Raw genomic sequence first — 12,117 nt, forward strand, 5'->3', positions numbered from 1 at the left:
TGTTCTTTACAAGCTTGGTGATTTTATTTTAGACAGAGCAGAACAAAATCAACTTTGAAGAATAACTAAACGTAAATTAAAGGTAATTTTGGAGCCATTTAAACACCTCCCTCCTGCCTGAAATATATAATATACTCTTTGTCTGCCTCATGATGGATGGGATAATGATTCCAGCATTCATCCTTAAGGGTTGAACTTTTCCCTCATTTCTCCCTAAAGGAGAATTCAAAATTGTCAGTTCACAGTTAAGATATTAGTGTTAGGTGTGCGGGGGACATTGTGACGTCTTAATCCCAAGGTGGCAGTAAAATTATGGTGTTAAGCAGGTGCATACCTTGAAATAGAAGTGATAATATTATGTAAAAGAAGGGGGGGGTGGGGGGGGTTCAAGCCAGGATAATGCATTTGTATGTACTAATATGTACATTTGAAATTTAGGTCTTTTTATGTACAGACACAGATGTGTCTGTACATATAGCCATCATCTGCGTCTGTCGTCGCCGTCGCCGTCGTCGCCGTGCACTTTTACCGATAACACGATAAGTGGAAAACTGTTTTTTCTTTTGGCTTGAAACTTACAGAACTGATGAATATTCGTAATACGCAGATCAAGTTCGAAAATCAGCATGATCGGGTCACTTATAGGGAATTTATGCTGTTTTTTCACTTTTTTCAGCATATATGCAGCACCGATAACACGATAAGTGGAAAATCATTTTACCTTTTGGCTTGAAACTTACAGAACTGATGAATATTCATAATAGGCAGGTCAAGTTCGAAAATCAGCATGATCGGGTCACTTATAGGGAATTTATGCTGTTTTTTCACTTTTTTCAGCATATATGCAGCACCGATAACACGATAAGTGGAAAACCATTTTACCTTTTGGCTTGAAACTTACAGAACTGATGAATATTCATAATACGCAGGTCAAGTTCGAAAATCAGCACGATCGGGTCACTTATAGGGAATTTATGCTGTTTTTTCCCCTTTTTTCAGTATATATGCAAGACTGATAACACAATATAAGAAAAACAGATTGGCCAATTGTCATTATACTCACAGGAGGGGCCAATCTTACTAAAACGCAGGTTGAGTTTGAAAATCAGCATAATCAGTCCATTATTTTAGAAGTTATGCTGTTTTTTCACATTTCCTCACATTCAATTCTTAGGCATGTTAACAGTCTCATTATTTAACTAATAAGATACGTAAAAGTGTTTGTTTGACATTTCCTGCATCTTTACAACATTTTTAGTTGATTTTGTAAAAATGATGGTAAACTTGTTATCATGTATTGTGTAATAAAGTGTCAAAAATGGAAATAAACTCATATCATTGCAGTTTGTCAGATGCATTCATCCACTATGTTCAGAATCTCAGAATGGAGGAAGTTGGACATTTAACACTGTTCTATTGATACTTTTCCCATCTCATCGATTTTCTTCATTGGTCATATAAAAATGGCAGTAAACTGTTTATTTTGTTTTATGTTAAAAAAGTGTTAAAAATGGAAATAAACCCATTTCAGAACAGTGCTGTCTTGTTTACATTTTGGCATTTTTATGTACAGACACAGATGTGTCTGTACATATAGCCATCATCTGCGTCTGTCGTCGCCGTCGCCGTCGCCGTCGTCGCCGTCGCCGTGCACTTTTACCGATAACACGATAAGTGGAAAACTGTTTTTTCTTTTGGGTTGAAACTTACAGAACTGATGAATATTCGTAATACGCAGGTCAAGTTCGAAAATCAGCATGATCGGGTCACTTATAGGGAACTTATGCTGTTTTTTCACTTTTTTCAGCATATATGCAGCACCGATAACACGATAAGTGGAAAACCATTTTACCTTTTGGCTTGAAACTTACAAAACTGATGAATATTCACAATACGCAGGTCAAGTTCGAAAATCAGCGTGATTGGGTCATTTTTAGTGAATTTAGGCTATTTTTTCTCTTTTTTCAGCGTATATGCAGCACCGATAACACCATAAATGGAAAACCATTTTACCTTTTGGCTTGAAACTTACAAAACTGATGAATATTCAAAATACGCAGGTCAAGTTTGAAAATCAGCATGATCGGGCCATTTTTAGGGATGTTATGCTGTTTTTTCACTTCTTTCAACATATATGCAACGCTAATAACACAATATAAGAAAAACAGATAGGCCAATTGTCATTATACTCACAGGAGTAGTCAAACTAACTAAAAAACGCAGGTTGAGTTCCAAAATCAGCATAATCGGGCCATTCTTTTAGAAGTTATGCTGTTTTTTCACATTTCCTCAGATTCAATTGTTAGGCATATTAACAGTCTCATTATTGAACTAATAAGATACGTAAAAGTGTTTGTTTGACATTTCCTGCATCTTAATAACATTGTTAGTTGATTATGTAAAAATGATGGTAAACTTGTTATTGTGTATTATGTTATAAAGTGTCAAAAATGGAAATAAACAAATATCATTGCAGTTTGTCAGATTCAATCATCTACTATATTCATTATCTCAGAATGGAGGAAATTGGACATTTAACACTGTTCTATTGATATTTTTCCCATCTCATCAATTTTCTTAGTTGATCATATACAAATGGTAGAAAACTGTTTATTTTGTTTTATGTTAAAAAAGTGTTTTAAAAATGGAAGTAAACCAATTGCAGAACAGTGCTGTCTTGTTTCAGCATATATGCAGCACCGATAACACGATAAGTGGAAAACCATTTTACCTTTTCCCTTGAAACTTACAAAACTGATGAATATTCATAATATGCAGGTCAAGTTCGAAAATCAGCATGATCGGGTCATTTTTAGGGTAGTTATGCTGTTTTTTCACTTTTTTCAGCATATATGCAGCACCGATAACACGATAAGTGGAAAACCATTTTACCTTTTGGTTTCAAACTTACAGAACTGATGAATATTCATAATACGCAGGTCAAGTTCGAAAATCAGCATGAGCGGGTCACTTATAGGGAATTTATGCTGTTTTTTCATTTTTTTCAGCATAAATGCAACACCGATAACACGATAAGTGAAAAACCGTTTTACCTTTTGGCTTGAAACTTACTGAAATGATGAATTTTCATAATACGCAGGTCAAGTTTGAAAATCAGCCTGATCGGGCCATTTTTATGGAAGTTATGCTGTTTTTTCACTATTTCAGCATATGTGCAACACTGATAACACATTTCAAGGAAAATCAATTGGCCAATCGTCTTGAAATTCACAGGGGTGATCAGATTTACTAAAATTAAGATGAGGTTCGAAAATAAGCTTGATCGGTTCAGTTTTGCTGAAATTGTGCCTTTTTTTGTATATAAGTCTTTTTTCCTCGGATTTAATTCATAGGCATGTTAAGAATCTCATTTGTGAACTAATTAGTAATGTAAAGGTGTTCTTTTGACATTTTCTGCATCTTAACAATATTGTTAGTTGATTATATAAAAATGATGGTAAACCTGTTATTGTGCATTGTGTAATAAAGTGTCAAAAATGGAAATAAACTCATATCTTTAACAGTTTGTCAGATTCAATTATTCACCATGTTCAGAATCTCAGAATGGAACATATTGGACATTTATAATTTTTCTATTGATATTTTTCCTATGTCAACAACTTTCTTAGTTGATCATTTAAAAACGACAGTAAATTGATTATTTTGATATATATATATATGTAAAAAAAAGTGTTGAAAGTGGAAAGAAATTCATTTCAGTACAGTTATCTCTTGTGTACATTTTGGCATTTTGAAGTTGTGACTCTGAACTTCCATGGCCCTGAAGACCTTTCCATATCAATTTTTCTGAATGTCCATGATACTTTTATTTCATTATTAAAAATTGATGGTCATTATGCTGTTAAGCATTATAGTTTTTTGTTACAATTAAAATTTTCACATATGGACATTTTCAAGGTGTGACTTAGTCTTTGAACTTCCATTGGCTTGAATACCATTGCTAGTCACATATTTTGAATAGCTATGATACATTTACTTTATTATTAAAAATTGATGACCATTGTGCTGTTAAGCATTATGTTAAATTGCATAAAAGATGAAAAAAACCCTTTTTTGGACATCGCTGCTGGGATGACCATTAAGGAAAAACCATTTTACTTATGATATTCTAACTTACTGAAAAGTTTCATAGGACTGAAGTGTAGCTTGTGTTGGAAATCAGTGTGATTGTTTTCTGTTTTGGAGGCAATGCAGCTCTATGGAGTGCTATATGGGGCTACTGTTTATGGATGGTGGTAATTGTCCCTTGGGATAATCACTAGCTAAATTCAGAGCTATAAAATTACTTGCCTAATTGATTTTCAAGTGCCCATTAAATAAGATTACATAAAACACACAGTTGAGATTTCCCATTCAAGTCTTATAGGTTAAGCTCTCTTAACTGTGTCACATAATTAGGAATTGGTGATAATTATGCAGGTAAATGTTGTTTACTATTGCAAATAAGTTTACAAAAAAAAAAAAAAATTGTGTAATGCCAACATTAATGCTATAGATGAATAACAGTGCCTTATTATCCTCAAACACATTGGGATTATTCATATCATGTTAATACAGCAAGATTAAAAGTTTGAATAGCAGCTTTATTGGATTTTTTTTTGTTGTGTTTTCTTTTTAATTTTTTTCTAAACACTGGCATTTTCAACTCCCATCCACCTGAAGCTCTTCAGATTTTCTGTATTTCCACATAAGCAGTTGCATAGGTTTTTATGTCTTTAAACAATATGTAATATTATTTTATGCACTGTCAACATTTTTCAAATATTGGGATTTTCATTATGTGAATTTGAACTCTCATGGTCCAGAAACTGTAATCTTATTGCAGGGGTGGATTGAGGCCATCTTCTGGGTCTTTCAGATGCAGTCAGATTTTAAAGTTTACATTGACTGGTATCAATTTTTTTCTGTTGGAAGACCATCAAAAGTGTAGGATGGATCAACAAATATAATTTGGAATACTGTCAGAAAATACCTCTGGATCTGCTCCTGTTATTGAGCATGTTACCTGTTGTGCATGATTAAAATTCAGTGTTAACTGACTGTGTTATTATAAGCATTATTTATTACTGCATCAAAATTGACAAAATGACCCATTTTCTATAGGTTAAGCTCTCTTAACTGTGTCACATAATTAGGAATTGGTGATAATTATGCAGGTAAATGTTGTTTAATATTGCAAATAAGTTTACAAAAAAAAAAATTGTGTAATGCCAACATTAATGCTATAGATGAATAACAGTGCCTTATTATCCTCAAACACATTGGGATTATTCATATCATGTTAATACAGCAAGATTAAAAGTTTGAATAGCAGCTTTATTGGATTTTTTTTTGTTGTGTTTTCTTTTTAATTTTTTTCTAAACACTGGCATTTTCAACTCCCATCCACCTGAAGCTCTTCAGATTTTCTGTATTTCCACATAAGCAGTTGCATAGGTTTTTATGTCTTTAAACAATATGTAATATTATTTTATGCACTGTCAACATTTTTCAAATATTGGGATTTTCATTATGTGAATTTGAACTCTCATAGTCCAGAAACTGTAATCTTATTGCAGGGGTGGATTGAGGCCATCTTCTGGGTCTTTCAGATGACGGTCAGATTTTAAAGTTTACATTGACTGGTATCAATTTTTTTCTTTTGGAAGACCATCAAAAGTGTAGGATGGATCAACAAATATAATTTGGAATACTGTCAGAAAATACCTCTGGATCTGCTCCTGTTATTGAGCATGTTACCTGTTGTGCATGATTAAAAATCAGTGTTAACTGACTGTGTTATTATAAGCATTATTTATTATTGCATCAAAATTGACAAAATGACCTATTTTGCATCTTTATTTTCTGTTTTTTGTCTGTACATTTGACAGCTTTGCTGCCTTGTCAATATGTGACTTTGAAGTTCCATGGGCCTGAAGACTTTTGCTAGTTACATTTTCTGAATAACCATGATACTAATATTTTATAATTAAAAATTGATGGTCATTATGCTGTAAAACATTATGTAATATTGCATCAAAATTTGAAGAAACCCCTATTTTGGGCAGTGCTCCCATGATGACCATTTAAGGAAAATCATGTCACTTACTGTTCTCAAACTTACAGGAAAGAAACATGGGACTAAAATACAGCTTCAGTAGGCAATGCAGTCTGTTTGGTAAATTTTTCTGGCAATTTAACAGTTTTTTGTGAAAATTTAATTTTTCACATATTGGCATTTCCAAGGTGTGACTTAGAACCTCCACGGGCTTGAAGACCCATGCTAGTCACATTTTGTGAAAATCCATGACACTTATATTTTATTATTAAAAATCGATGGTCAGTATGCTGTTAAGCATTATGTAATGTTGCATCAAAATAGAAGAAAACACAATTTTTGGTGCTGCTGCCTTGATGACCATTATGGGAAAACTGTGTTACTTATGACTGTCAAACTTTCAAAAAAGAAACACAGGACTAAAATGCAGCCTGAGTTAGAAAAGCAGTCTAATTGGCTTCTTTTTCTGGAAGTTATACATTTTAGTGTAATATTCATTATATTTTTGGCATATTCATTGTGGGACTCGGAGCTCCCATGGACATGAAGCCAAATGGTAATCATATTTTCTACATGTCCATCCTATTTATAGTCAATAAACAAAAATTGGTGATAATTATTCTCTAATTTATTATGTAATGTTACATCAAAATTGACAACAATCTTTTTGCACTGCTACTGCAAACATTATGAAAAGAAAACTGTGCTACTTATTATAATTTTAAACTTACAAGTACAATTTTTAGGATTGGCCTTCAGCTCATGAGAAAACCAGCTCTATTGGATTATCATGTTTATTGTATTTATGCATTTTTTGTGAAATTTTCATTTTTCTCATTCTGGCACTTTCTAAGTATAAACTTGAACTCTGATGGGCCTGGAGCCTTATGCTTTTACTTTCGTCTGTGTTACCTGTTGTGCATAAGTTGATGTTGACTGTGCAGTTAAACATAATGTATTATTGCATCAGGATTGGTAGTCTCCTATTTTGGGCATTATGGTTTTGTGCTTTTCTTAAGGTGTGACTTATGGGCCTGAAGACCTTTGAGTGGGTCAGTCTGTAAATTACCCTTGGGTATCACTAGATTAATTTCAGAGTTATAAAGTCATTAGCTTTAATAGGCCATTAAATGAGATTACGTAAAGCACACTTGTTGATATTTCCCTGTAAACTCCCAAAGGTAAAGCTCTCTGCTAGATTAATAATAAGGAAGCAGTGATAATTATGCAGGTAAATTTTGTTTAATATTGCAAATAAGTTATATATATATATATATATATATATATATATATATATATATATATATATATAACTTATTTGCAATATTAAACTATATATATATATATATATATATCAAACTGGAAGATTAAAAGTTTGAATAGCATCTTCATTGGAATTATATTTACCTCAAGCTCTGCCAAGGGGGTTAAATTTTCACCCCTGTTTGTCTGTCATCCACATAACACAAAAAGTTATGGACCAATTTTGCAGAAATTTTCAGGAACTGTCGGAAGTGGGCCTAAGAGGACAATGATTAATTTTTGGTGGTGGTCTGGATCAATAATCAATCAATTATCAATAATAATCAACAATTGCTGCCTTGGCAGAGGTCTGCACTCTCAAAGTGCTTTTCTAGTTTTGTTGTTTTCCTTTATAATTTTTTCTCAAACACTTGCATTTGTGACTTTTAACTCTCATCTGCCTGGGGCTCTGCACATTTTCTGTATTTCTACATAAGCAGTTGTATTGTTTTTTATGTCTTTAAACATTATGTAATATTATTTTATGCACTGTCATCATTTTTCAAATATTGAGACCCTGAAACTGTAATCTTATTGAAGGGGTGGATTGAGACCATCTTCTGGGTCTTCCAGAAGACAGTCAGGTTATTAAGTTTATATTGACTGGTATCTATTTTTTTCTGTTGGAAGACCATCAAAATGGAGGATGGATCAACATAGATACTTTGTAATACTGTCAGAAAATATCTCTGGGTCTGCTCCTGTTATTGACCATGTTACCCGTTGTGCAAGATTAAAATTCAGTGTTGACTGACAGTGCTATTATAAGCATTATTTATTATTGCATCAAAATTGACAAAATGACCTTTTTTGCATCTTTATTTTCTGTTTTTTGTCTGTACATTTGACAGCTTTGCTGCCTTGTTTACTGTCTGTGTAAAATGGTAATAAGAAATTTGATGATTTAATGTGTAATATCTGAACATGAGTTATATCAGAAATTTAGTCCATTCACATTGGTTTGATTTTCAGTCTCTTGACTTTTCTTCGTTCATGTTGTCTGACAAAAGTTACTTTTTATGTACAGACACAGACGTGTCTGTACATATAGCCATCATCTGCGTCTGTCGTCGCCGTCGCCGTCGTCGCTGTCGTCGCCGTCGTCGCCGTCGTCGCCGTCGCCGTCGCCGTGCACTTTTACCGATAACACGATAAGTGGAAAACCATTTTACCTTTTGACTTGAAACTTGCAGAACTGATGAATATTCATAATACGCAGGTCAAGTTCGAAAATCAGCATGATCGGGTCACTTTTAGGGAATTTATGCAGTTTTTTCACTTTTTTCAGCATATATGCAGCACCGATAACACGATAAGTGGAAAACCATTTTACCTTTTGACTTGAAACTTATAGAACTGATGAATATTCATAATACGCAGGTCAAGTTCGAAAATCAGCATGATCGGGTCACTTTTAGGTAATTTATGCTGTTTTTTCACTTTTTTCAGCATATATGCAGCACCGATAACACGATATGTGGAAAACCATTTTACCTTTTGACTTGAAACTTACAGAACTGATGAATATTCATAATACGCAGGTCAAGTTCGAAAATCAGCATGATTGGGCTATTTTGAGGGAATTTATGCTGTTTTTTCACTATTTTCAATATAAATGCAACACTGATAACACAATATAAGAAAAACGGATTGGCCAATTGTAATTATACTCACAGGAGTGGTCAATCTTACTAAAACGCAGGTTGAGTTCGAAAATCAGCATAATCGGGCTATTATTTTAGAAGTTATACTGTTTTTTTCACATTTCCTCAGATTCAATTCTTAAGCATGTTAACAGTCTCATTATTTAACTAATAAGATGCCTAAAAGTGTTTGTTTGATATTTCCTGCATCTTTACAACATTGTTAGTTGATTATGTAAAAAACATGGTAAACTTGTTATCATGTATTGTGTAATAAAGTGTCAAAAATGGAAATAAACTCATATCATTGCAGTTTGTCAGATTCAATCATCCACTATGTTCAGAATCTCAGAATGGAGGAAACTGGACATTTAACACTGTTCTATTGATACCTTTCCCATCTCATCATTTTTTTTAGTTGGTCATATAAAAATGGCAGTAAAATGTTTATTTTGTTTTATGTTAAAAAAGTGTTAAAAATGGAAATGAACCCATTTCAGAACAGTGCTGTCTTGTTTACATTTTGGCATTTTCAAGGCGTGACTTTGAAGTCCCATGGGCCTGAAGACCTTTGCTAGTGACATTTTCTGAATATCTGTGATACAAATATTTTATAATAAAAAATTGATGGTCATTAAGCTGTTAAACCTTATGTAATATTGCATCAAAATTTGAAGAAACCCCTATTTTGGGCACTGCTTCCATGATGACCATTTAAGGAAAATCATGTCACTTACTGTTCTCAAACTTACAGGAAAGAAACATGGGACTAAAATACAGCTTCAGTAGGCAATGCAGTCTGTCTGTTTTTTTTTTTTTTTTTTTTTTTTTTTTTTTTTTTTTTTTTTTTTTTTTTTTTGGCAGTTAAACAGTTTTTTGTGAAAATTTAATTTTTCACATATTGGCATTTTCAAGGTGTGACTTTGAAGTTCCATGATCTTGAAGACTTTTGCTTGTCACATTTTCTGAATGTCCATGTTACTAATATTTTATTAATAACATTTGATTGTCATTATGCTGTTAAACATTATTTAATGTTGTATCAAAATTTGAAGAAACCCCTTTTTTGGGCACTGCTCCTATGATGACCATTTAAGGGAAATCATGTCACTTACTGTTCTCAAACTTATAGGAAAGAAACATGGGACTGAAATACAGCTTCAATAGGCAACGCAGTCTGTTTGGTAAATTTTTCTGGCAATTTAACAGTTTTTTGTGAAAATTTAATTTTTCACTTATTTGCATCTTTATTTTCTGTTCTTTGTCTGTACATTTGACAGGTTTGCTGCCTTGTTTACCATTACAGATTTAAAAAAATATCCCACTATTTTGCTATTTTTGTCAAGTAGAAGTAAAGCATGCACCACTGGGAGATTCAATTTACTGAACAGTTTTTAAAATTAATAAATACTGTCAGGTGCAAGTTTTTTTCTAAATCTTTATTCCAAAATGTAGCAAATGTTTTTTCTTGCCATCATGTCAATGATTGATTGACCAAGGCTTTGTGAAAATGACCACTCACCAGTTAGCCAGAAAATACCAATATTTACTGTGATATATATCAAACCTACTATAGAAAATGAAACACAATAGCCTGGCAAAAAGAATGAAACTTTGTGGCTATGACTAGTAGGCTATGGGGTATTGCTATCACTCAAGTACATAAATATGGATTGCAAAAGGAATCTGAGTACACAGCACAGATCATGTAAGGCCATGTTTACAGCCATACTGTAGGCCCATTTCCAGTCTGGTTAGATCCACCTAACTTAATACCAACTTTCTCTCTGCAGGCAGTATGATATAATGTAACAATCATTTGTCGAACCATGGATAGACAGTCTAATGGCACATGGTTTGCTTCAGTTACTATGATATTTGGTGGGACAACAAGAGGATTAGATTGGTTTATGGTCAAAAATGATTGACTGGGCAAGCCTCTGAGTTAGTTTGGCTGAAAAAACACTTACTTCATAACATTTACCACTTAACAACCATGTCAAATAAATTATGTGATAACTGTCCCTTGTTACATTAGGTTGATCGTTTAGATTGATGTATGATATTACTGCTGTGAATGTGCCTACATTGTCAAGGGCTAAAGTCATTTATTGTAACAGAGTCGTGGGTGCCTTTTGAATAGTAACTTACTCAAACTGGCACACAGCACTGTGCTTCACCTACAGTTATATGATTGTGTAGAATTGCTAACTAATCTCAACTATCACAATCCTACTTCATAACATTAAATCATCTGCTAAAAACATGAAGTTATAGTATTTCCTGTCTAAAGACATACAGATGTGAGCACATTTTGATAGATTTTGTAGTTTTCAAGATTATGCAAAAAATTCTTTTCTATTTTCAGATGAGCGACAATAAGATCACTCCCCGTGACACCACCATGACGTTCACCTGTTTTGTTTTCTTTGATATGTTTAATGCTCTCAGCTGTAGGTCACAGGTAAGAGAAGCATTGACTGAAAAGAAATTTACAATAATTACTTACAAATCTCAAACTTTTTTCCTAGATTTTTCATCTTTGATTTTTACTTTTAAGCTTGAATTCATATTACTTTTCACAATTTCCAATTTTTTTAAAAATTAAGTAATAAAATATTGCTATGAGATATAATTAATAAGATTTTGCTCTTTTCAGAAAAAGTCAGTGTTCTCCATAGGTTTGTTCAGTAACCGCATGTTCCTGCTTGCTGTTGGTGGCTCCCTCTTGGGGCAACTGCTGGTGATCTATTTCCCTCCATTACAGGCCATATTTCAGACTGAGGCTCTATATTTAACAGGTAGATAATTGCGCCATCTTGTGGTGTTAAAAAAGGAGGTTTTATTGATTAGCCCATAACTATCTCTGTCATGATAAAAAAAAAGGTTTTAATTCATCCAATGTTCTTTGTTTCAAGACAGAAAAAATAAATTGGCTTCTCTAGTTGTTCTTAAAAATTATTTTGTTGGTTTATTTTTGCTTAATTTGCAGTTTTATTCACTGGAAAAAGAAGTATAATTTAATAGGATGTTTAACACACTTCCATTCATATGGTTTATACAGAAAATATTTTCAGTGTTCCTTATTCCAACATTTGTCAAATCAATTTTTTT

General features: G+C 32.9%; 1 protein-coding gene across 1 annotated transcript in view; it reads left to right on the forward strand.

Annotated features, from left to right (window-relative positions):
* LOC106161145 (calcium-transporting ATPase type 2C member 1) overlaps window positions 1-12,117 on the forward strand; it is a 48,399-nt gene that overhangs the window by 35,015 nt on the left and 1,267 nt on the right. The window contains exons 21-22 of the mRNA XM_013538011.2: window positions 11,372-11,467; window positions 11,663-11,804. Of these exons, the coding sequence (XP_013393465.2) occupies window positions 11,372-11,467; window positions 11,663-11,804 (238 nt within the window). The remainder of the gene's footprint in view (window positions 1-11,371; window positions 11,468-11,662; window positions 11,805-12,117) is intronic.

Source organism: Lingula anatina, chromosome 4 (assembly GCF_051362555.1).
Source record: "Lingula anatina isolate TDL-2025a chromosome 4, LinAna3.0, whole genome shotgun sequence".
Lineage (NCBI taxonomy): Eukaryota > Metazoa > Brachiopoda > Lingulata > Lingulida > Lingulidae > Lingula > Lingula anatina.